The sequence below is a fragment of the Vicia villosa genome, linkage group LG1 (assembly GCF_029867415.1).
Source record: "Vicia villosa cultivar HV-30 ecotype Madison, WI linkage group LG1, Vvil1.0, whole genome shotgun sequence".
NCBI lineage: Eukaryota > Viridiplantae > Streptophyta > Magnoliopsida > Fabales > Fabaceae > Vicia > Vicia villosa.
In genome coordinates, this window is record NC_081180.1 from 223592367 (window position 1) to 223619296 (window position 26930).

Here is a 26930-nt window from a genome sequence, read left to right on the forward strand (position 1 = left end):
TGCTAATATCATTTGTATGCTCCTTTTAGAACTTATTCCATTACCATGTTCACTTTAGATTTAGACTCCCTTTGTACATAAACAATAACTATTATGTTAGAATAATACTTAGGCTAGTCTCTCTCATTTCATTCCTTTTCTTTTTACAACATTAAAACACCTAACAAATACTCAAAATAAATTCCCTTTAAAAAGTACCCAGAAAATACAATAAAACATTAATAAAGGATAAAACACAATAAAAAGGGAATGGAAACTCTCGTCTCCCTTGCTTAAGGGAATCACTTGAGTGGAAGTTCCCAATCTTAAAAAACACCAACCAAAGAGTAACTCGAGTCTCCCTTACTTAAGGGTCCCACTTGAAACACTCAAACTCTCTATCTTCTCTCTTTCTTAAGGGCAATGTTATTTCCGCTCGAATGCATCGTAGTCCGTCCCCTTATGCAAGAGCGCAAATGTTAACTCCACCCAACTAAAAAACAAACAAAAACATGTGAGCCGAACTACGGCGCTCTGATTCCTGAAAGGGATACGTAGGCATCAAGTCGCGGGGCTTGAACGAGAACAATTGTAAATAATTCCTTCTTTTCCCTGTATTTCTTTTGCATGCATTCGCATTAGGCTTAGATATAGTACACACCCTTTAGATAGAAACAAACATAGGTGGATACCATTGAGTACAATGGGCGCGAGGGGTGCTAGTACCTTCCCCTTGCGTAACCGACTCCTGTACCTAGATTCTCTGGTCGAAAGACCTTGTTCTTATTCGTTTTAGGTTTGCTGGTGTTCCTTTTCTTTTAGGATAGATATGTTAGTGGCGACTCTGGTCATTTTTCGCGAGCGTGCAACATGATTAAAATTAAATAAAAACTTTAAAAAGGGACTAAATTCCTGGATTTTAAAATATGAGATCAAAACTAAAAAAAAATAAAAGAAAAATAAAGGGACCAAAGTTATAATTATTATTATTATTATTATTATAGTGTTATATTTGGGGGAGTTCCAAATAAGGGCGGCTTCATGGTTTTTGCTCGGCGCAATATCGCTTAGACGACACCCTCATAAATACGGGGGCTCACCCTTGGGAGAATGACGTGTGTAATATTCTTGTCTCCCATTAGCCATATGAGTAGGAGACATACCACGACTCTCTGAAAGGTAGGTAGTCAGCAATCTTCCCTAGTTAAGGGGAAATAATTATTGTCTCAAAGGATTTCTTAAATATTAGGTCCAAAATGCCTCTATAAATACTTTTTCTCTAAGGGGAGAAAGGGATAGATCCTAATTGACACGCTTATACCTAAGCAACATACTAAGATACAGAGCCTATCATCTAACGTGAGTAGGTCCTCTAAAACCAACGTACATGGCTTTTTCGTCTTGTGGGCAAAACCTAACCACCACAAATTGATATAAACCTATTAAGGCCTCTAAGTATACCTGTCTTTTACTACTACAAATAACACATTTTACCTCGGACGTGAAAAGACTTTTACCTTGGTTATGTAACACCCTTCTAAACCCCGCGGAAAATTAACATCAAAATCAGAGTAAAACATGAAAAAGGGTATTACAACTCCAATAAAATAAATAAATATTCATGTCATGCCATATAAGGAACGATAAACCAAAAATTATTCAGGTAGCATGTTAACACAGCGGAATATTCTTAACAACTGAATAATCAAACATTCGGAGTCGGAGACTCATAATTCAACCATAAACAATAAACAAAACAGAAGTTTATCAGCCAATCCTAAAATAACGTTTCCGGTGTTACACGACCAGAGCATGACACAGACCCAACTGACTCTAACGAACTACTTGACGAGCTAATCCTCACCAAGTACACAAGCTACCCCTCAATCTGAAAAATAACAACAGTAAGGGTGAGTTTCATTCGCATTAACAAATGTTATAGGAATATAAACAATACAACTCCATCCATACATTATTCACCCAAATCAATTATATTCAGATAGCATGGCAACATTTATCAAATACAGTCATTCATACCAAAATACACACAAATTCTAACATTGGACAACTTCCATTCATGTTACAATTATACACAACAACCTAATGCAATGCGACTATATGCATGTGGTACCAAACATGGGATAACCCATCTCACCGATCCACCACTATAAAGATTCGGCTACTTCTCTCACTAATTCCACACAATGGGAATTAGCTACCGCTGTCCCACCACCATAAGGGATACAACCCACAACATGATTATGAAATGCATGCATCAACCACGACATGCTCATCATCAACATCCACCAATAATTCATAATCATTATTTCACAACATACAGACATAATAATATCACAACCATTAGATATTCACCATAACATAATACATTTAATCACAACAATATATTACCATCTCAGCAATCATACTAGCTAAAACACCGCATAGCATGTTCGTACCATTACTCAATCTACTATCAAATATTAATTCACAAAACCAATAAAATGATTTTTAAATTATAATCCCCTAATATACACCATAAAATAGGGAATTAATTCGTCTACCAGGTCCTCGAAACGGTGTACAAAAAGGATTAACGGTTTAGAAGTTACGGATTTTTAAAATAAATATTTTTCCAAAAAGCTTCAGTGGTAACCGGTTACCTAAATGATGTAACCGGTTACATCACTGACAATAACTTTTATTTTTCAATTTCGCCCAGTGGTAACCGGTTACCTAAATGATGTAACCGGTTACATCATCGCGAAATGCAGTTCTTCGCCTGTTTGAGACCATGTAATCAGTTACCTCCCCCATGTAACCGGTTACATTACTGATATAGTAGAAAAATCACTTTTCTGCAACACTGTTTTCATCCCAAGTGCGAACCCAATCATCCCAAAACGTCTAAAATCTCATCGCAGCACAAAAATGCACATTTATACATACTCCTAACAGGTATTAACATCAGTAATCAACATCAAACATCATCCACAACAACTCAATTGCATCACACATCATAAATTGAACCTAAAGTTCTACAAACCCCAAAACCCCAAACACCGACATATAATCGAATTCAGAATCCTAACATACGAATTCAATCGAATCATTCATAATACCCATAATAGAGGTTAATGAGAAGAATCCCCCCTTACCTCGATGTCGAATTCTTGGATGCTCTTGCTCTTCGCACTTGCTCTTCTCCCAATTTCACGTTCAATCTTCTCTTCTCCTTTTTGGTTCTCTTTTCACAATATTTTCCTCTTTTCTATTTTATGAAAATATAACCTTATTTTAGAAAAAGGCTTTGCAACTGACACACCCCCCAATTGCTACTTGCGACACTGGCCCATTAGCCTCATTAATCCATATTTCTCAAATAATTCAATTAATTCTAATATTTAATAAAAAAAATTAATTAAATTAAATAAAGAAATTTATGGGATGTTACAGGTTACACATGTGAGGTAACGAAGGGTGACATGATAACTTGCCATTTTACTCCTCGACTTTTGTAAAATCAAGGTTAGAAAGCAAATGGTCTTTGGTTCGATCTCTAGCAATTGCATATTTTTTATTTTCTAAATTTTGCAGCGCGCGTCACATACCTCTCGATTTTATTTCATAACCGAGGTGACAAGGTATATTTTTACCTCGGTTTTAAGTAATAACCGTGGGGTTAAATCTTAGATACAGACTTTAACTAGTTTTCAATTGTTTTTTGTATGTTATTGTTTTTAGAGATGATTAAATTGAAGAAGAAGATGTAACTAACCAATTAGCTCAAGAATTCATCTTCCAGTAGCATTTGACAAGAATCTACAAGAGAATGCTTAGAAACTGTTTGATGAAATGCCTAAGAGAAATACTCAGAATCCACTTCTTACTTCTACTTCTGTTTTTCTTTTTTGGACACACTGTATTATATTTACAGTAATGAAATTATATAATACTCGCCTCATATCCCAATTATCATACTAAACCGTGACAACCATGGATCAACGTAGTGATGAAGAACACCCATAAGGTATTCATTCGAGAAAGTGATTCTAGATTCTCATTCCTTCCTCAAAATTCTGGCAGCCTCAGCAGGTATGATGTCTGTTGTGAAAATCTCACGGGCGTATTTTCTCCGCGAGAAGCTAGATTCTCCCCATCGATGAAACCTCTAGTGATGGTGATTACAATGATATTTGATCTTCTCTTAAGCATCCTTCTAAGAAGATGGTGAAAGCTATGGTGTGTAACAATAAGTGTGGTCCGGATAAGTTTTACTGGACGCCATGTTAGGCGCCAATTGTACTTGTTAAAAGTATAATACATAACAAAGCCTAATAATTAAGGGTTGTCAGAGGTTTTAAGGTAAGTTGTGAGATTGAGAGCTAACTCACATGGGGTGAGAAGCTCTATATCTGTGTGTTTTTCTGTGTGAGAATTAGATTATTCTTCTCATCTCTATAGTTAAGATATTTATAGCAGGCACGTACCAAGATCCTAGACCCTGTAAGAACAAGCATACACTCACAAATGAGTTTTTGATTCATGGCAAACATCACAAGCAATCAAATACAAGCGCACAAGTGAATGACTCAAAGAAAATGAAGTTTTGACCAACTTTGCATCTGTCAAGTCGACCTAGTTCACAATCAGGTCGACCCAAACTGAAGCAAAAATTGCATACTTCTGTTAGGTTGACCCAGAGCTTCAGCAGGTCGACTCAAAGTGAAGCAAAAAACACCATGTCTCTGTTAGGTCGACTCATCCTCCATCCTAGGTCGACCTAAACTGAAGAAAAGTCTCAAGAACGCAACTTAACTGACTTTAGGTCGACCTAAGCTACCAACAGGTCGACTCAACTGGAAGCAATTACAATTTGGCCAAATCTACCTCTGTTAGGTCGACCTAACCAACAAAGTAGGTTGACCTATTTGCTCAAAACTTGCCAAACTTACTGTGTTTTGCTGATACACAGATCCTGCTCCTTTATATATTCTTTCATGTCATTTATTGCAAATGAAAACCAACAACTGAAAGATACACAAAGGCTTCTCATCTTCGATCATCGACACAACTCCAACACAACTACACACAATCATTTTTGCGTTAAGGGTTTGCGTTCAAGATCGATAACGTCCATGGAACGGAATTGAAGATTCCTAGTGGGTGAAGATTTGTGGGGTTTTGGTGAATAAAATCTGCGGATTTTGCCCTCCAAGATTGGTGAATTTTGGGGGTTTTTATCAAGAGGCTTTATCAAAGATTCAGCTGAGTGTGAAGATTGAAGAACAAGGGTTCGAGGAATTCAATACACTGCAGCAAGGAAATCAAAGTGAAGCTCTTGGAAGACCTTGATCTGGCTCAAGATTAAGGGGGAAGAAGATTCAAAGGATCAACATAATTGGTTTATCGTTTATCGCTATGTTATCTTCTTTGTATAAACTGTTTTCAATAATAATGAAAGACATCCCAATTCCCGTTTGGAATTGGGGGCAGATGTAGTCGTAGCGAGGACGATCGACGAACTGCCTGAACAAATATCGTGTTGTTATCGCTTTTGTCTTTTCATTTACGTTATGTTCGTACTTGGTTATAGTTGCAAACTGATCAACGATTCAAGTGTTAAAATTGTGTTTTAAGAACCTTTGTAAACATCACAATTCACCACATATTGAATCACAATCAATTTGGATATTATCACCAAGTGTTTGTGCTTTTGCTTCATCCATTATCAAAGTATTGCAAACAAAGTTTATCAAATCAGAAGTTAATCGTTTTTCATTAGAGCAACGAATTGATTCTATAATCTATCCTTTCATTGTTAATCCCAATTATCTTGTGGTTTTATCACATATACAACCTTTTCAATAGCGGTCCGGATTAGACGCGAGTCGATCCTGAACCGCTTTCGCTTAAGTTTGAAATAATTCCGAAAAACTCTGAGAGATCTATTCACCCCCTCTAGATCCTTAAGCCTAGCGTCTAACAGACCCTTCGAGAATAGCAATTGCTACTGAGAAGATGCAGGAGTGGACAATTAACCCACAACTATCTCTAAGAACATGTTCATATGACCCCTTCCTTATTGTTAAAGAACGGGGACACTTCATTCCCCACTTCCGTGTATCGGTCGACCATTTCTAAAAAAAAGACGACGTGTTCAATGAAAATGACAACTTATCTAATAAACTGACGGAGGAACTAAAAAACGGACGATTGAAACTCAACTCAGGTCCCTTATCTCATCCCTTAGAGCCTTTTTAGAATATATCCATTTGACTATTAATCAAAAAGGAAACCAGAAAGTTTTCCAAATATATTTACTTATTATAGAATATTATTGACAATATATTATTATAAAATATTATTGACAATATATGTTATAGTTGCGAAAGAAGTTTCTGAAAATTAAAATTGTTTAAATATTTTTAAAAACAAATATATTATAAAATAATTTCATATTTATTGAAAGTGAATGTTAGAAGTATTTAATTTTAGGCTTAAATGCACTTTTAGTCCCCCTATTTTGGTGTTTTTAATTTTTTAGTCTCCAAACTAAAAAAGCCAAGTTTCAGGTCCCCCATTTTCAATTTTGGTGAATATTTGAAGGTCCCCCATCACTTAAGTGCAATTTTAATGACATGGCAACTAATATTTGGTCCACTCACTTGCCACATCACTATTTTTATTTTAAATTCAATTTTTAATTATTAACTTAATATTTAATATTTTCATAAAACATTTTATGTTATTATTTTATGGATTAAATTCATCATCATCAGTTGCCCTATCCTCATCTTCCTTCGTAAACCTTCGCCTTCTTCAATTTTTTCAGATAACATACTTAAGCTGCTCCGTTCTCGTAGTTTCTGCTCAACCTTGTTCATCTCCGTTGTGCATCCACCTTCGACTTGAACTTCATTGCAATGTTAGAAGAGTTCCCAGTTCCACTTTCATCAAAGTTGAAAGAAGATGAAAAGTTTTGCTTCAGGTACGTATTTGAACATCTTTGTCTGTGGTCCCAATGTGTTTTATATTGTTTGTGGTCCCAACTATTAGAAACCCTAATTTTTAATGTAGTGATTTGATTGTGGTCCCTACGAATGAAAAGGAAATGTTGTTTAATCTAAAAACCTAACCCTAAAATTTGTCTTATTCAGGCCAGCTATTGCCCAAAAAATTAGGCTAAGGATTCACCGTCGTGGTAAACTTGTGCACAGTCCTGTTAAATGGTACCTAGATGGGATAGTTACAGAATTGAATTGGGCATGGGATGTTGATTATATATCCTACATAGAACTAGAGAAATTGATTCATGAGGTGGGATATACCAGTCTGAAGTGTATTTGGTATGTGAACCCTAGGTTTAGTTTTGCTAGGGGTCTGACAGCTATAGAAAATGACAGGGATGTACTAAGGTTTATCAAGGATGTTGAGGGATTTGATATTGTGAATGTATATGTCGAGCATGCTATTGATATACCTGAAATAGTTGATGAGGGTGTAGAAATGGATGTGGATGGTACTAATGTAACTGTTGAGGGTGAGAAAAATGGTGTAGGAGTGGAAAATACTGAAGGTGCTACAAATGATGAGGTAGAGGGTGATGCTGAAGGTGTTAAAAATGCTGGAGTAGAGGATAATGTTGATGGTGAGGATGATGTTGGTGTAGAGGATAATGTTGATGGTGAGTGTGATGTTGGAGTAGAGGCAAATGTTGATGGTGAGGGTGATAACATGAATGATGCTGAAAACAATATCGATGGTGGTACAGATAATGATGATGAATTTGCACCTGATACTGATGAAGAGTTTATAGAAGTGGATTGGACTACAGTGTTACCTACAGATACATCATCAATGCCAACTGGGAATATTGTGGATGAGGACTCAGATCAGCTATACACTCCACCTGGCAGTGAAGATGAATAAGAGTATGAACATTTTCCAAATTTTCAAAGTTGTGGAGATAAAAGGTTCAAGTTAGGGTTGGTGTTTAACAATAAGGATATCATTAAGGATGCTGTCAAGGAGTATGCAATGGTTAACAACAAAAATGTGTACTTCAAAAAAATGATGCAAAAAGGATGGTGGTCAATTGTGAAGAAGGATGCAATTATCATTTGAGGTTTAGTAAGAGGGCTGGAAATCAGTTTTGGCAAATCACCTCCTTGTATGAAGAACATGCTTGTGCTAGGACTGCTTATAATAGGCAATCAAAGACTGGATGGCTGGCAAAGCAGTTTGTCCACATTCTTAGACATACTCCTAATATGAAACCAGCTGGGTTGATAGCTATATCAATTGAAAGATGGGGTGTGAAGCTGTCAACAGACCAGGCATATAGAGCTAAGAGAAAAGCTGTGGAATTGTTACAAGGTGCTGGGAGGGATCAGTTCACACATCTAAGGAGCTATGCACAAGAACTCTTGAATTCTAACCCCAACAGCAATGTTATTTTAAAGTGTAGTGATTCAAGTAATGGGCCTGTATTTGAAAGAGTATATGTCTGTTTGAATGGATGTAAAGTTGCTTTTGCAAAATTCTGTAGACCTTTAATAGGTCTGGATACATGCTTTTTGAAAGGTGACTATGGTGGACAATTGATGGCAGCAGTTGGGAGTGATGGGAATAACCAAATATTTTCCATTGCATATGTTGTTGTAGAGGCTGAGACCAAGGATTCTTGGGAATGGTTTATAAATCTTCTCCTTGAAGACTTGCAGTCAGTTAACAAGCTTTCATATGCCTTTATCTCAGATCAACAAAAGGTAAATGGTTTTATGCACATCTATTTAACTTATGTTAACTGTGGTCTATTAACTGTGGATTTTGGTTTATGGTTTTTCAGGGACTTGTACCAGCTGGTCAAGGAATAAGTGAACATGTTGAGCAGAGGTTGTGTGTAAAGCATTTATATGGAAATTGGAAGAAGAAATTTTCAGGTTTGGTTTTGAAGGAGGTCTTTTGGAGTGCAGCAAGGGCTACTACCATTCCAGAATGGGAGAGAGCAATGATTAGGCTTAAAGCATTGAATGAAGAGGCTTGGAAATATATTAAGGAAATACCTGCAAAATTTTAATCTAGATCACACTTCAAGACATATGTTAAGTGTGATCTTCAAGTTAATAATTGGTGTGAGGCATTTAACAGAGCTATTTTGGAACACAGGGACAAACCAATTATAAGCTTGTTAGAGGGAATTAAACATTACATCACCAGGAGGATTACAAGTCACAAGGAAATGATGCAAAAGTACAATGGAGTGATATGCCCTAATATCCAAGTTATTATTGAAAAGAACAAGAAGAATGCTCATGGCTGGACTCCTACATGGCATGGTGATGATGACATGGAAATATTTGGAGTTACTAATGGGAGAGACACTTTCTGTATCAATCTCAAAGAGAGAACATGTCCATGCAGGAAATGGATGTTGAATGGTATTCCTTGCAGCCATGCAATCTCATGTATGTGGAAAATGAAGAAATCTCTAGAAGATTATGTTGATGATTATTACAAGTAAGAGTTTTATGTAATTTTTAGCTATATGTAATTTGTATGACTGCTAAGTTTTAAATGTTTGATGTTAATCAAGTGTTATGGCTATTATTTGTAGGACTGCTAAATATTTGGAGTGTTATGGCAACATAATTTATCCAACTAATGGACCACAATTGTGGCCTGTTATTGATGGAGAATTTGCAGTCAACCCACCCTTGATGAGAAGGGCTATTGGGCGCCCAAAAAAGATGAGGAACAAGTCAAATGATGAGCCAAGAAACCCTAATGTGCTGCCAAGGACTTTGTCAACAGTCTCATGTAGGAAATGTGGAGCTGTTGGACATAACATAAGAAGTTGCAAGGGTAAAAGAGCTGCAGATAGATCCATACCTGTTGGTGGGAACAAGAAGGCAAAGACTAAGGGTGCTGCTAAGGGTAAGGGTGCTGCTAAAGTTAAGGGTGCTGCAAAGGTTAAGGGTGCTGCAAAGGTTAAGGCTACTAAGGCTGCAAAGACTAAGACAAATGAAGCTGAGATTGCTTCATCATCCCAGGGACCACCTGCAACACAACCCACTCAAGAATAGTTATAGGATTCAAGTTTATGTAATGTTTATTTTGATTAAGCTATTTTGGCAAGTTCATGAACAAGTGTCTGCTATGTCTATTAGGTTAAGGGTGCGTTTGATTCGCTAAAAAACGAGGTACTGGACAGGACAACTTTTTTTGTACTCTGTTTGATGCAGAAACTAATCACAGTACTGGACAAAAAATATGGCAAGGTACTGGACAAAATCATAATTTCTTGTCCCCCACTAAACCATGGGACAACTTTTTGTCCCAAGCACTAATTATCAAAAAAATATCAAAAAATTATTTTTTACTCTCTTTCTTATGATTTAATATTTTAATTTATAAATATACTATTAATATTTTAAATATAAAAAAAAAGTTATGATAAAAATTATACTGTTTTTATTCGGTTCATTGACATATCAAATAAAGTTGAGAAAAAATCTCAATTTATTATTTTTCTTCTCTTCTCATTATTTAATATTTTGATTCAAAAATATAAATAAAAAATATTATATAAAAAATTATATTATTTTGTCTGCTGCATAAACATATTAAACAAAGTAGAGTAAAAAAACTATTTCTTCATCTTTTTTCCTCTTATCATTGAATATTTTGATTCATAAATATTATATTTTATATATCAATAAATAATATTATATTAGAAATTATATTATTTTGTCTGGTGCATAGACGTATCAAGCAAAATTGAAAAAACAGTTGTCCAGTCCAGTAACAATCAAACACAGTACAATACAAAAAGTTGTCTTGTACTGTTCTGTACTGTCTAGTACTGTTCTGTCCAGTACTTCATATTTTGCAAATCAAACATACCCTAAGGCTATTTTGTTATGTATGCTTTGGCAATGTCTGTTAACTTTCTATCATGAACAAGAGCATGCTATGTTTATGTCATGAACAACTTATTGTCATGAACAAGTTATGATTAATGTCTAGAACAATGTTATGGTCAATGTTATGGCAAGATCTGTTAACTTTCTATTATGGTCAATGTTTTAATTTGTTGTTCTATCTTGTGCTGCCAATTTAATTTGTTGTGCTATCTTGTTATGGTCAAATTATGTCAATTCAGTTGTATAGCAGAAGTTTACGATTTCAAGTCAATTCTATGAAACACAATTTCAATTCAAAACACAAGTTTACATTAGATTTCAAAGGGGACAAGATCCATTACAATGGACATCAAATAACAAGTTACAACTGAACTGAACTAACAACACAAGTAAAATCAGATGCCCTAAAATCACATAAACCCTACTTCATTACATTTAGCATCACAAGTCCTACTGCCATAACTAATGTCATTGAAACTGAGAATTTCATCAATAAGTTCATTGCATTCAACTTCATCTTCACTTCTGCTACTTTAGTATTAGCTTCATCCAATCTAGCCCTTTCATGCTCCAATTTTTTCTGCAGGGAGTAAATAATTTCCTTGGCCCTTGATGAGAGTTCATCGTCATACCAAACAAAGTGGCTACACCTTTTATGGCCCTGTACCTGCAAACCACACATATATAGAATCACAAATTAATTTTGCTGCTACATACATATGAGATGAAACTGTAAACTTTCAGTTAAAATAACCATAACGTTGCCTTGTACATCCCACACCCAAAAAAAACGTCTGCCTGGGTTCGAATCAGTCCATGAGGTCATCAATGGAGCTTCAAGCCCACACCTGCACTGGCTTCGAAACTGACATGAACGTGTAGCCCCGATACTACTCGCCATCGTGCATTGAGACATCTCTGGAAAACGAAATGAAAGAAGAAGAAAGGGCGAAGAATTAAATTGAAGAAGAAGACTTCGTGCATTGAAGGATGAAGATGGAGACTTTGCCCTAGTTCTGCTACTCTTGCGTTGAGATGGATGAAGAAGACAATCCAATACTTAAAGATTCAATTTAATCCATAAAATAATAACATAAAATGTTTTATGAAAATATTAAATATTAAGTTAATAATTAAAAATTGAATTTAAAATAAAAATAGTGATGTGGCAAATGACTGGACCAAATATTAGTTGCCATGTCATTAAAATTGCACTTAAGTGATGGGGGACCTTCAAATATTCACCAAAATTGAAAATGGGGGACCTGAAACTTGGCTTTTTTAGTTTGGGGACTAAAAAGTTAAAAACACCAAAATAGGGGGACTAAAAGTACATTTAAGCCTTAATTTTAAAACTTTGATAAATAATCATGCAGTTTAAAAACTAGAATTGGTATGACATTAAAAATAGTGTTTAATCAATATTTAATTTTTTTTAATTAAGATAACATGATAAAATTGAAAATATATATTTTTTAAATTTACTCAAATTAATTTATAAAAAAATTCTAAATAAAAAAATTAACTATATAAGCTCTTGAAAAAATAATATTATTTTAAGAACAAGCTATAAGTTCAAAAAAATTAGAAGTAAATAACAAACCATAAAGAAATAAACATGATCACATCATAGGAATTTTATAATATAAGGTAAAAAAAAAAGAAGAAGATATTGTTGTATCTACAATTTAATCTGTGTCTTCTTTGAATATACAAGATTGACAAAATGTGAAGAAGAAAAAAACAGAATCAATCAACAAATCACACCAAAATATGAACAAATAGGAAGCAATCAAATAAATAAATAGTGATCTCTTAGACTTGAAAAATTGAGCTTTTCTTCTTAGGAACCATTTTTGAATAATCACTTCACTCCTTCAACCACAGTTTTCTCTTTCTCTGTGGTTGGAAAAGACAATCTTCTACCTTTGGTACTCCCTTTAGGAGGAGTTCCTTTTGTATTGGAGGAAGGAGGTGTTACCGAAACCGGAGTTTTAGATGTTGATGTGTTTTTATCCTTTTGAGCCTTGAAGGACTGTTTATTTGGAGTTTTCTTCGGGCTAATGGTAGCGACGCGGCTTTCCCATGGACGAGCGGCGATCCAGCGTTCTTTCCAGCTCCAACCCCAGTTAGCTCTGCCGAGCTCGTAGCTGCCTAGTACTTGGCTCTGACTAGAGTTTGCTCTCCACTAAACATTTCATGAAATATGCATTTTATTTTCAGTTGAATTATTTGAAATAAGCTCTATAGCATCGACACCGACATTTGTGATTAAGTTTAATTTATTCATTTTTTCAAACTATTACTAGTGCTGACGTGTCAGTATCGTGTCTGGTGTCTGTGCTTCATAGGAAAGAAGACAATAACTGGACATTCGCAAGATTGACTTACCTGATGAGAAAAAGCATAGGCCATGGCTCTTTCGCGCTTTACTGCTGCTTCTCCTCTCTGATGTATCCTACCAAGGGTTTCCTCCGCGGTTTCAGGGCCGCCGGACCATTCAACCTGTAATGTATTATATACAGTCTCAGAACGGGATTAAAAGAACTGCATTAAAAGGAACAAACTAACACTTCTTACAAAATTATTTGATCCAATGTTTTTAAAACCAGATCGGTCATTGAAAACGATTTGATGGTACGACTGTAATTGAACTATGGTTGATCTGATATATACTTTTATCGAAAGACAAAGCGCAATACTTAAAGGGAGAGGTCAACCTTTTAGGAAAGGACTTTCTTTTTCTAATAGAAACCAGATATCCTCTACCCGCAACTTCAGAGACTAATCCCTTGAGCCAGAAAGGACTATTGGCAATGTGGAAAGGACCAGGGAAACAAATATGAAGATAATTAGGACAAGCTAAAGATTACCTCGAAATCATGAAGCTTTTCTTCGAGTTTTAGTTGAGACTCTTGTTTCTTCCGCTTGATCCTTTCTTCTGTCACCATACAGATTCGACGAGCTCTAATCTCACCCTGTATTTTGCTCCATGAATGAAGGTATGTTAAAGTTGTACCGGCTTGCTTTTGAATAGAGTAACCTTGTGTTAAATTCTTCAATTTCGTGAAACCTTTCAATCGTCGTAAAGCTTTCCTAGCCTGGAGAAGATAACTAAAACTCAGCATTACGAAATAAAAAGCGGCAAAAGATAGCGAGACAGATTCGTACTGTCATATTATTAAGCTACCCGAACCAACGCTTATATTTGTTGGCTATATTCATAAATCACTTACCCCTTATAAAATGCAATTTGAAAGCTGGTATATCAGCAACAAAAGCACAATAGCACATAGACGCGTCGTCCGCGGTAGAATAACTATGCAAACAAAAACATGGTTTCTGCAAAAATTATTAGCTGGAACAAACCTTATAAGCCCGGAATGCGGTCTGAATCCTTGTTGCAGCAGTGGCTTCAATGGACGTAAGATTTTCATTTTGGTTGCCATTTGCTATACCAGTAGACTCGTTTCCCGGAGACTTGTTCGACTTCAATGCACTTAGCTTCTCCTGAGCTAAAGTACCCTGTCCCAATGAGTGGCCAGATATGGAGATTGAAACATTCTGGTTACAATAATGGCCGTTGTGCAAAATAAATTCTAAAAATGTGCAATGGTATATGATAACAGTCCTACATCAGACAATATAGGGTATCACGTATTTATAAGTGGAGGCACAATCTATAAATCAGTTTTTGTAGAAATGAGTTAAACGGTAACACGTATTTATAAGTGGAGGCACAATCTATAAATCAGTTTTGTAGAAATGAGTTAAGTCTAAATCACAATTTTCAACATGATATAAGAGTCTGGTTTAAGATCTGGTGGACCACTGCCCACCATTTATTTTCACGGTATATATGTCCAGTAGTCTCACATCGCACCATATAAGGCTTCAATATATGCTTTTAAGTGGGGCAATCATCACTCTTCTTTAAATTAGTTTTGTAGGAATGAATTAGGCCTATTCTACGATACACTATATGATTTGATGACAGAAAATGATGATGCATAATAGAGATTTACAACTAACTGTATGAAATTCATGCAACTTAACCTTCCAAAGATTAGATAAATAAACTAAAAATGAAAGGAAGTACATTGTACCTTTGCTTTCTTTGATCTTCGATCTCTAGACTTCCTATTCCTTAAACTAATTATTGCTTTAAACCAAAAACCAGAACCCATTATCCAAGTCAAGCAAATCCTCTACTCAACTAAAAAACATAAATCAACAACACAACTTCAGAACACACAATTAATCAACATACTCAATTAGCAAAAACCATGAAATTTCCAACACAACAACCTAAAACCAACAAACAAAAACAAACAAAATCACATACCAGAGAAGGTCTTATTTCCAGAAGAGGAAAACCAAGATAATAGAAGAACAAAAAAAAAGAGAAGTTAAGAAAATGAAATGATAGGAATGAATGAAGAAGTAAAGAAGAAGAAAAGAAGAAAGAGTCAGCAAAAGAATAAAAGGTGGTTGAAGAATGTGGATTGCCATGGCCCATGGCCTACTACCACCTTTATTTCTTCCATGTATAATAATAATATGAAACAAACAAAGGTTAGAAGAAAAACAAAAAATCAATTCAACTATGAAAAAAACTAAAACAAAAAGGTTTATATGTGTTGTGTGTGATGAACACGACCGACAAATAGTACAAAAAGTGGGGTCATGTAGTGATGTGGCATTGTTGTTGGTTGGTTTTTTTGGAATTCAACAAATGAGGCTATACAGCTTATGGATTATAATGACAGCAGAACAAACTCTGATAATGGTTTTATTATTGTGAGGTTGATAGATAGGTTCATTTCTTCTGTTTTTAGTTATGTCATGTTGATTGTTTTTTAAGAAGAAAAAGATAGAGTATTATTGGTTTGAAGAGTATGTTATACTCAATTATTTTTAAAGAGATATATGGATTAAATTATTGTTATTCATTTCCTTTTATTTTAAGTACTGATTATTTTTAATTTAGTTAATGGCTGGTCCCAACAAAAAATAAAATAGTGACTTTTTTGTGTTTTTTTTTCATAATTATCTTTTGTTGTTTTGTTTTGCATTGTTATATTAGCATGTGTTCAATCAAATTTTGACTTTTAAAAAATAGTAGTTAAACTTTTTATTTTTTATTATCTTTTAAAAAAATCTTAATGGTAAGAACAACATGCTTAAGAACAACATTCTCTTAAATTGGAGATATTTTGATGCTTGTCTTAAGAGGAAAAACAATCATGTGTTAGAGAAATTAGTAGGTTACTCAAGTTTTGTAATGTTGATTTAAGGAGAGAATTTAAATTAAAAATGGGTGAAGCTAAGTGTAAGAATAAGAATGGTTGTGCATCTGATTTTAGGTTTTGATGATAAATTTATATGTTATCTCAAGGAACAATTATATATACTAATGGTTTTCTTTCTAGTATATGGTTTTTGCTTTGCAGGTTCTGACTCTGATAAGAACACTAGTGTTGTGTTACAAAGGAAGTCAAGATTCTGGAATGTTACTTATGCAACGGTTTCAAGGAACGTTAGTACAAGAGCTTCTGATCGTGACTTTGTAAGAAAGCTTTGGAGGCCTTATAAAATTTTACTTCTCTGACCCATGTTCTAAAGATGCTGAAGACGAGGTTCTGCTTAACAAGTTCTAAAGATATGAAGACAATGCTTCTGAAGACCAAATACTGAAGACTCTGAAGACAAGGTTCTGCTGAACAAGCTCTAAAGACTCAAAGACTGAAAATTCTTGTTCTGATCATCTACAACATGCTTCAATTAACATACAATCAGAAGCATTTGAAGACTTAGAAGATTAAGGACGGCTTGCGTGTGACGGTGAGCATAAAAGTACTAACGTAAACTGTGACATGTATTTGTTATCTACCATTCCCACCATGATCGTTGGGGACTTTACAGTTTTACTTTGTATTTCCTATTCTACTCTCCAACGAATCTATCCTTCTCTATAAAGAAGCCATTGGAAGAATTTGAAATCAACGAATTAGTTCTACAAAACTACATCAAAGCGATGCACAAACTCTGTTAGAGAAATCTTTATATAGTTTTTTATTTTAAGCAAGGAGCTTTTGTTCGTATCTTGCATATCAACACTTTTGTGTTGTTCTACTTAAACATTGGGTAATTTGCTTATTAGAAGCATCTTGTAATACATACTTGTAATTAAGTTGGTCATAGTGGTTTCACGATAAGGATCAGCTGAACTTGTTGGGATTGTTAGCAAGTTTGATCATAAGCTTATTGTGGTTGTTTCCTTGAGAAGACTAAGTGTTAATCAGGAGTCTCAAGAAGTCATTGACTGCGGTTAGTGTGGTTATCTGTAATCAGTTTGGTTATAGTGGATTAAGTCCTTATTGAGAAGGCAAAATCAACTTGGTGTGTGGATAGGAGTAACTTCGTTAACAGTGAACCAGGATAAAAACAATCGTGTTCATATATTTTTATTCACTTGTTAACCTTGCGTTTTGAGTTGCAAAAAGATTATATTTGATACAACCCAATTCAAACCCTCTTTTCTTGTGTTTCTTTCACCTTCACTAAGTACATAATTGACAGAGGGATCTTGAAAAATATGGGAGTATGTTGGGATGCAGAAAGAAAACATTCATCTAAAGGAGTGATCTAGTACCACCATTCACTACTCCTTCAAATTCTATTGGATGTAACACATCATCTTTAATTAATTATTTTTAATTAAATTTATATTAATTTATTTTATCTATTTGATTGAATGATGTATTTTATTAGAATTATTATTATTTAATTATATTTAGTTAATATTGAAAATAATAGAATTATTAATTTAATTAGAGTATTATTTAAATTAAACTGAAATATAGAAATTAAAGAGTGAGACGTGTTTTGAGTAAGAGTTAGAGTGTGGTGAGATTTAATGAAATAATTAAATTAGAGTCTTATTTATTTCATTAAATAATATAAATTGAAATAATAAAAAATAGAAATTAAGAGAGGGCGTGAAGAGAGTTGAGGGGTGATAAGAGAATAAGAGAATTAGAGTAAATAAATAGATAAGTAGGGAATACTTTTATGAGATCGTGAAATTGAGAAAATTTAGGAAAAGAGGCTCAAAGGTAGAGCAATCATATAAAGGAAGAGAGAGGTAGATCCCAAAGGCCAAGAGTTCTTCCATCAGCAACTTTTAGGTAAAGGAGAAACTATTGACATATGGGTGTTTAGGCAGTCAGATAGTGAGAGATCCTTACCCTCTTATCTTCTTCTTTTATTATGTGCTTGTGTTGTATGTTTGTGGCCAAAGCGTTTGCCTCAAACCCTTCTGAATTGATTCTTGAGTACTATTATATTGTTATTACTTGAATCCACGTGGATGCATTATTGTTGTTTGATAATATATGTTTGTACCCTTTAGGCAAAATTATAATAATTTGATTATGGTATATAATTGTCTATGGTTGTGGATTTGTGTTTTTGAGGTTGTTGGGATTGATTGGGAAGGGAATTATATAAACCGTAAAATTCATAAAAAGCCAGAAAAGTCCAAATGGCATTTTTTCGGAAAAATCAAATAATTGAAAAACGGAAAATTCAAGAAAATCGGGGGGTGCGGCAAGGTGCAGCAGCAGCGTGGGCACGGGTTTGTGTCGCTAATGGATCACGAGGCAGTAGCGATAATGGTGGTCGGCGGCAATGCACAAGGAGGGCCAACGATCGAGTTTTTATTTCGGCAAGTTTTGAGCAATTTTTAGTTAGATGACCTTTCGTTACCTTTCGATAAGTTTAAGAGTCATATTTGTTATGTTAGAGTTGTTAAAGTCACTATATAGTTGTCAGAGTTGTGTTTTGAGTTGTTAATAGTCTTATTTTTAATGTTTAGAGTACTTCAACAAGTTAAGGGATGGAGTTGAAGGTATTTAACTCTTTAGAGTTGTTTTGAGTAATATTATTACTTGAGTAATGTGGTCAAGCCAAAAGATTTAAATTTTTAGTTGTTGAGAATTTTAGAGTAAGGATTTTGAGTTATTAGAGTTAAATTTAGGGAAACTCTAACATGTTTAGAGTTGTGTTGATATGCTTGTGGATAATTGTTTTATTACCCTACTGATGGGCCTATATGAGTAATAATAATATTGGACAAATAAGTTTGCACATGTATTGGTGGTCCCAAGTGAGGTTTTCTGCATTTTGGGCTTCAGGTCTTGCGCCAAAAGCGGAGTTCAAGTCACCATGTTTGAGCTTAGGCCAAATGGAATTCCCTCGTGTGTTTTATGATTTTTTTTCTTGAGTCAACTGATCCTATCATGGCATATAATCACATGCAAAAATAACTAAGTCAAAAGGATGCAAAGTTGAGGTCATGACCTAAAAAACTAAGTCAGACATTAGGTCGACCCAGTCTTGAACTAAGTTTTGTGCACAAATAGCCTTAAGCCCAATTCAAAATTTGAGATGCTTAGGAGCAAACTTGGTGTTTGACCCTTGAAGCAAAGTTGTAGAGGATCTCAAATGTGACATTTGGCCTAAAGAAGCAACCAAAAATGTTGAGAATTGATAAAGTTATGGTGTTTGAACCAAATGACATGTCATACTTGAATTTTGGCCAACCAAACATGCACCAACTTGATATTTTTGCAATTTCCTTGCACCCAAAACCTTGATGGAGATGGCATGGAAATAAACACATGAACCAATCTTGAAATCAAAACATCAAACTTGAACTTTCCTTAACCAAATGAACTTGTACATCATTTTTGACTTATATTTCCTTGAGAGACTAAGGTATAGTCAGAATTTCTCAAAAAGACATTGATAGTAATCATTTGTGGTTGTAATCAAGTTTGGTTATAGTTGATTAAGTCCTTGTGAGAAGGTGAAGTCACCTTGGCGGGTGGACTGGAGGTAGCTTCATTAACAGCGAACAAGGATAAAAATATTTGTGTTCATTATTTTTATTCTAAGTTCTATCCTTCTTGCCTTGGGTAGCAAAAAAAAATTCATTATAGAATCCCAATTCAAACCCCCCTTTTTCTTGTGTTTCCTTAATCTTCAAGTAACTCAAAAAGTACTAAGGAAACTCACACACACACACTAAAACCCTTTTCAAATATATTTTATCAAGAGAAAATCTTTTCAAAAATATTCTGAAGTTATGCTAGATGACTTAGGAGCTGCAGAAATGGCTAGAGGGAAATATTTGAGTCATCTAATCGATTGGGACCTTGATCTAATCGATTAGATCAATTCAAACTTAAGCCCCATGTCATTTGAACATCGCCTTAATGATGTACAATGACTCTATATCCAAACCTTCCTTTTGGGCATTTTAACGACCATATTTGAAGTATTTAATCGATTAGGCTAATCAATTAAATAATTAATTCAGCCCATGGATCATTTCCTTTTCTTGTTGATTCCAACTGCTATATAAAGGGAGGTCCCCCTCACTTGAAATCATGCCACTTTCCAACACTTTCATATTTCTTTGGAAGTTATCTTTATTTATCCTCTTGAATTTTTATTCTCACTACTGATTACCTGAGTATTATTGAGTGAAGCTCTATCTGTAAGGAGAATATTTTTTGTAAGTGGCCGTGTTGGTCATTTATAGTCTAAAGGGTGCAATACCATTAAGAGATTGAGTTTTGATTCTTGAGATAAACCATAAATCTTTGTTATTTGTTTGTTAAGCTTCGTCGAAAAAAAGCTTTGTTGTGGTTAAAAAGATCAACCATAAATATCTGATAGTTCCGATAGAATAAGTTGGGGGTAAAAGTCTTCTTTAGGTTGGGGATAAGCCTGTTCAAAATCTCAAGATCAGATTGTATAAAGGTTTGTGGGAATAACTTTTAAAAACTCAAATGTCTATAGTGAAAAATATCAAGAAGACCTCTTGAGGATAAGTCTAGGCCAACGTTCGACCAAAGCTGGATAACTCTCTAGTGCAATCTTTCTATCCTTTCCTCTTTATTTTCAGCAATTACTAATACGATCTTAATAGAGAAAGGTTAAAATTAATCACGTTTTTAAATACCATAATTCACCCCACTTGTGCTTCAGGTCACTTGTTAAATAGTGAATATGTAAGAAGCATCGTGACCCCTAAATTATATCAATCCATGAATAATTTGTGGCTTTAATAGTTGATAATAATTCTGAAATTTTCATGTTGGCTACTATATATGATTTAACCCGACACTTGAAAAGAAGGATTATTTGGCATGAGCTATCTGGTTTTAAATACAATCACTGCTTGCTTGCAGTTTTGTTGGGGATTTTAATTCAATTTTAGGGGCTTATAAGCATAAAGGGAGTTACATCCTCAACAAGATTCCTATTTTGTATTTTTTTTCTACTTGTGTAGATTCTAATAACTTGGTTGATCTCCATACTAAAGACGCCCTTTACACTTGGTCTAATGGTAGACTAGGGAAGTACCTTGTGGAAAGAAGGATGGATATAGTCTTTTGAAATCAAAATTGGTTGATTGATTGTGCTTTAATGCCTGGTAATGTTACACCAAAGCTTGGGTATGACCACTATCCAATCTTATTTGAATTCAAGTTCTTTGCTTTTGGAGTGACTTCCCCTTTGAAATTTCACAAGACGTGCTCTCTGATGATGAATGCCATATACTTTCATTCATAATTGTTGAAATTCTCATGTGGTGGTTTGTCCTATCTATATTTTGAACAAGAAGCTTCATTTTCTTAAGAATTACTTGGCATTGTGAATGAGATATCCCAAATTAAATGATCTAGAAGTCAAATTAATTTGCTAAAGGATGGAGACAACATTCTCACAATTCTCAGGATATTATAAGTCATGAAGTGTCTTATTTTTCTAATTTTGCTTATGGAGCTACAACTCAAGATACCTATATTATTGAGAAAGTGATTCGTGAATTAGTGGAAAGAACATGAATTCTCTGATAACTTAAATTCCTTATTTTGAGGAAATTACCAAGGTTGTATTCAAAATAAGTAAAGAAGGCTCTCCCGGACCATATGGTTTTGGTGGATTCTTTTATCAAACTTATTGGAATATCGTCAAAATGGATGTGTGTAATGTTGTTCAACATTTTTTTCATTTTAGGTTAGACGTTACTCAATTTTAACGCCAACACCATTGTTTTTCTTTCAAAGTCAATTGATGCTAACAAAATGGATAAATTTAGATCAATTGCAATGGCTAATTTTAAGTTCAAAATAATATCCAAAATTTTGGCAGATAGAATGGCTCACATAATGCACTTCTTTATTTCTAAGGAGAAAAATTGATTCATCAGAGGTAGAAACATCAAGGATGGTATCTGTTTGGCATCAAAAGTTATTAATATCTTGGACAAAAAATATTTTGGTGGAAATAAGGATATCAAGGAAGATGTGTGCAAGGCCATTGACACCTTGAATTGGGGTTTCATTCTCAAAGTGTTGTCCAGTTTTGGTTTCAATCAGAAGTTCTATAATTTGACTTCAGTTCTTCTATCTTCTGCTCACATGTTAGTGGAAATCAATGGTTCTCGTCATGGTTACTCTAACTGTGCTATGGGGTTAGGCAATGTCACTCCTATCACTTATTATCTTTTGATTAGCTAAAGAGATGCTCAGTAGGAGTATCACCAAGTTGGTGAGTAAATGAAAGTTAATCCCTATGAAAGGTAGGAAGGCTCTTCATGTTCCTACTCGCACTTTATATGCAGATGATATCTTTATCTTCTATAAAGGTAACAGTGGCAATTTCATAGCTCTCTTAGAGCTTTTCTTCAATTATGCTCAAAGTAGTGTTGAGATCTTCAACACTTTGAAATCAACCATTTTTATGGGATTTATGTTTGAGGTTAAATTGAATCATATATTTCTCTTAACAGGTTTCACAAAACCCAGGGGTCTATATCTTCAAAGGTAAGGTTACGAATAGGCATCTTTAACATATTGTTGACTAAATGATTTCAACGCTAATTGTATGGAAATGTTCTATGTTTTTTATGGTAGAAGAAGCTCTCCTAGTACAAACAATCAATCATGTTATGATAACTCATTCTATAAGTGTATATTCCTGGTCAACTTCCCTCCTCAAATCCACTGAGAAAACTACAAGGAATTTTTATTAGAGTGATGAGGTGCACAAAAGGAACCTTGTAAAGATTTGTTAAAAAAATATGTGTAGACCTAATGACAAAAAATGTGTGTAGACCTAATGACAAGGGTGACTTAGGTTTGAGATATCTCCTTGTCTCAATGAAACATCTAATCTAGGGATGTAAATGAATATTCATGGGGACGAATATCATGATATCCATGTTTTCCCCCGTTGGATAAATATGATATCCATATCCGTCCCATATCCCTACGAGTATTCGCTAAGCGGGTCATCCGCGTGTTTTAAGATATCCGCAGATATTTACAGATATACATGGATAACATTTTTTTAAATTATTTTTTTGAAAAGAAAATATTTTCAATTATTTTTAAAGACACAAAGTTATGATCATATAACATCCATACAATTCACTCTCAACTTAACAACAAAATTTCAACACATTAGTTTCCTTTTTTTTTTTTACCAAAACATTATAATATGCAAACATAATATTCATACATTTAATTTTTGACCAAAACAAATAAAAGATATTGTCACTGTGAGTTATGGTGGAAGAGTGGGACATGTGAAGAGTAGGAAGCAAGGAAGATGAAAAGAAAATGTATAATAAACTAATGTTATTAAATAATTTTTAAAATTTATTAATGGATACTGATATCCGTGGACACGAGTATCAAACCAATAACGAGGATTGGCCTATGCTGATCAGGGACATGGTAATGAGACATGCGTGTATCATTAGTCACCACATCTTTTCATCTATCTGGTATGGCATATAAGCTGAATAGAACAACATTCAAAACAAGTCTTGTTAGTTATTTGCGACAATTTTATGCCTAAAAGCCCTAAAATAAGGGTTGCGATGGTTGATAAAGTCATCGTCCCCCAGAGTTGCATAACACACTTTACATAATTGGAGAAAGAAATAGGGAAAACACAACAACATTTTTAGGACTAGGATGCTTGATAAAACCGTCATCCCCTAAAGTTATGTAAAGCACTTTACATAATTTGAGAAGAAGTCAATCAGATTTGTGAGAGCTTTGGTGTTCTTGAAAGATGTTTTTTTATTTGAAATGTAAGATAAGTGAGAGAGAAATATTGCCCGTACCACTCAAATGAGCGTGCGGATTTCAATATTGTATGGTACATCTAAATTATGTAATTTAGACTTTTTTTACTTGCATTATGCGTGTTTTTAAAATTGAGTTTATAATGTTATAGTGCGTATGGATTTCAAACTCCAAATAAATAATTGCCATACTAAATTTAATTTAGGGTTAAATAATTTAAACCACCTGCCTTTATAGCGAATTTCGGTTTGGGTCCTCTGAAGTATTTTTTTACATAAGGCCCCTTAAAAAACTCAATTCATGGATTTACTACACCCCATTACCATACCTGCTGACTGGGCATGCAATTAGTGGCCACGTGGGAAATTTTTTGGCTGACTGGGTTTGTTATAAAATTAGCTTGTTATATTTACCCTCCCAAAACAAGTTCTTCTGCATTAGGGTTTTTTGAAATTGGAAACTGAGAAGCTCGGAGAAGACGAAAGCGAAGAAGGCACCGATGACTGGAAACGACGATGAATCGGTCAATGCGGCTGAGGTAACTGCTCACGCACTTGGGGATACCGTTGATGCTTATTTGTTGGTTTACATTGCGTTTTTTCAGTTGAATGTCAAGTTTAATGTTGTCTTTCACCATGGAGGCGAGTTCGTGAAGCTTGAAGATGGCGAGATTGTTAGAACAAGATTTGTTCTGAGCAATATTCTTAGTTTTGATGATAACAAGCATATGAATTTTTTATGAGATAATGTGGTACTCTAATACTATGCAATTTCCATTTCAGGAATTATATAAAGAGTATGCACAAAATCAGCGCAAGAAGTACTGACTCAGAAGGTTCAACATGCAACATCAGAACATGGTCTGGCAAGACATCAGAAGATGGTCAAGCAGAATCAGAACATGGGTTTATGGAAGCATCAGAAGAACTTGAGATCAGAAGCAGAAGCACTGAAGTTCTCATGGTATCACGCTCAGAAGCACTTCAAGGTCAGAAGACAAGAAGATGCTCTGCACCAAGCTATTTGACTCTGATGACATTCAAACATTGTTTACACAAACACCATATCAGAAGCAAGTACTAGACTGGCAGGCTACGCTGACTGACAAAAGGAACGTTAGAAGCTATTAAAGGCAACGTCAGTAGACATAGCGAAAACAAGGCTCGAGGTAGTTGACAAAAGAGTGAAACATTAAATGCAATGCTGTACGGATTACGCAAAGCATTAAATGCTCCCAACGGTCATCTTCTCAAGTGCCTATAAATATGAAGTTCTGTTGAGAAGAAAGGTTACAACTTACAAATCACAACACTTGCGCATTATTCAGAAACGCTGTCAAATTCAAAAGCTCTCAAACTTCATCATCAATCTCACTACATTGTTGTTGTAATATTTTAGTGAGATTTAAGCTTAAACTTAAGAGAAATCACAGTTGTGATAATAGCTTTATAAGAAGCATTGTAACTCTTAAAAGAATTTGTTTACATTAATTTGTGAGTACTAGAGTGATCTGGTTGTTGATCAGTATACTCTAGCAAGTCTTAGAAGTTGTCTAAGCAGATTGTTCCTAGAGTGATCAAGTTGTGATCAGGATACTCTAGAAGACTTAGAGTGTTTCTAAGTGGAAAACCATTGTAATCTCGTGTGATTAGTGGATTAAATCCTCAGGTGAGGTAAATCACTCCAAGGGGGTGGACTGGAGTATTTTAGTTAACAACGAACCAGGATAAAAATCATTGTGAAAATAGTTTTTATCTTACAAGTTTTAAAGCTACACTTATTCAAACCCCCCCTTTCTAAGTGTTTTTCTATCCTTCAATTGGCATCAGAGCGCCGGTTCTAAGGTACAAGCACTTAACCGTGTTTAGAAAAGATTCAGGAAGAGAAAAACGCTTCAGTAAAAGATGTCTGGTGAAAATCCAACAAATACATCTACATCTGGCTCTGCTGAGCAATACAATGGAAATGGTAACAATGGTTATACTAGACCACCAGTATTTGATGGTGAAAACTTTGAATACTGGAAAGATAAACTTGAAAGTTACTTTCTTGGTCTGGTTGGTGACTTATGGGATCTTCTGGTGGATGGTTACAAACATCCAGTGAAAGCTACTGGCGTAAGGCTTACCAGACAAGAAATGAATGATGATCAAAAGAAGCTTTTCAAGAATCATCATAAATGTAGGACTGTTTTGCTGAAAGCTATCTCTCATGCTGATTATGAGAAGATATCTAACAGGGAAACCTCCTATGATATATATGAGTCATTGAAAATGACCCATGAAGGAAATGCTCAAGTCAAGGAGACTAAAGCTCTTGCTCTAATCCAGAAATATGAAGCCTTCAAGATGGAGGATGATGAAGATATTGAGAAGATGTTCTCAAGATTTCAAACGCTAACTGCTGGATTAAGAGTTCTGGACAAAGGCTACACCAAGGCTGATCATGTAAAGAAGATCATCAGAAGCTTACCCAGAAGATGGGGTCCAATGGTGACTGCATTCAAGATTGCAAAGAATCTGAATGAGGTTTCTTTGGAAGAGCTAATCAGTGCCTTGAGAAGCCATGAGATAGAGCTGGATACAAATGAGCCTCAGAAGAAAGGTAAGTCTATTGCATTAAAATCTAATTTTAAAAAATGCACTAACGCTTTTCAGGCTGAAGAAGTAGATTTTGAAGAATCAGAATCAGAAGAAGAAGATGAACTATCCATGATCTCCAAAAGGGTAAACCAACTCTGGAAGAGCAAGCAAAGGAAGTTCAAAAGCTTCAGAAGTTCAAAGAAGTTTGAACGAGGAGAATCTTCTGGTGGCAGAAGATCTGACAAGAAGAAGGTCGTCTGCTATGAGTG

The 26930-nt window shown here is 34.7% G+C and overlaps 3 protein-coding genes across 4 annotated transcripts; 1 reads left to right on the forward strand and 2 right to left on the reverse strand.

Moving 5' to 3' along the window:
* The first annotated feature begins 8063 nt into the window (after positions 1–8063).
* On the forward strand, positions 8064–9058 carry LOC131595669 (uncharacterized). Its single transcript, XM_058868093.1, has 2 exons — positions 8064–8747; positions 8828–9058. Exons 1-2 carry the CDS (start codon positions 8064–8066, stop codon positions 9056–9058), a joined length of 915 nt encoding a protein of 304 aa, XP_058724076.1.
* A 2267-nt stretch (positions 9059–11325) lies between these two features.
* Positions 11326–11805, reverse strand: LOC131595673 (uncharacterized). The gene is made up of 2 exons (XM_058868105.1): positions 11659–11805; positions 11326–11571 (listed from the first exon to the last, which is right to left on the reverse strand). The coding sequence occupies exons 1-2, from the start codon at positions 11803–11805 to the stop codon at positions 11326–11328; spliced, it is 393 nt and encodes a 130-aa protein (XP_058724088.1).
* A 695-nt stretch (positions 11806–12500) lies between these two features.
* LOC131623060 (protein IQ-DOMAIN 9-like) lies at positions 12501–15525 on the reverse strand. 2 transcript variants are annotated; one of them, XM_058894089.1, is made up of 6 exons: positions 15250–15525; positions 15011–15120; positions 14274–14429; positions 13778–14005; positions 13296–13409; positions 12501–13092 (listed from the first exon to the last, which is right to left on the reverse strand). In XM_058894089.1, exons 2-6 carry the CDS (start codon positions 15089–15091, stop codon positions 12769–12771), a joined length of 903 nt encoding a protein of 300 aa, XP_058750072.1. In that variant the 5' UTR covers positions 15092–15120; positions 15250–15525; the 3' UTR covers positions 12501–12768. The 2 variants fall into 2 exon arrangements, with proteins under 2 accessions (XP_058750072.1, XP_058750076.1); XM_058894093.1 differs by lacking the exon at positions 15250–15525 and having other exon boundaries at positions 15011–15241.
* Positions 15526–26930: the final 11405 nt, after the last annotated feature.

Coding starts and splice junctions, on each gene's coding strand:
- LOC131595669 (XM_058868093.1), top strand. CDS start 8,064: ATGGTGGTCAATTGTGAAGAAGGATGCAATTATCATTTGAGGTTTAGT. Junction 8,748..8,827: donor TTATCTCAGATCAACAAAAG/GTAAATGGTTTT, acceptor ATGGTTTTTCAG/GGACTTGTACCAGCTGGTCA.
- LOC131623060 (XM_058894089.1), bottom strand. CDS start 15,091: ATGGGTTCTGGTTTTTGGTTTAAAGCAATAATTAGTTTAAGGAATAGG. Junction 14,430..15,010: donor GAAGATCAAAGAAAGCAAAG/GTACAATGTACT, acceptor TCATTGGGACAG/GGTACTTTAGCTCAGGAGAA. Junction 14,006..14,273: donor CCGCATTCCGGGCTTATAAG/GTTTGTTCCAGC, acceptor TATCTTCTCCAG/GCTAGGAAAGCTTTACGACG.
- LOC131595673 (XM_058868105.1), bottom strand. CDS start 11,805: ATGGCGAGTAGTATCGGGGCTACACGTTCATGTCAGTTTCGAAGCCAG. Junction 11,572..11,658: donor ATGTACAAGGCAACGTTATG/GTTATTTTAACT, acceptor TGTGGTTTGCAG/GTACAGGGCCATAAAAGGTG.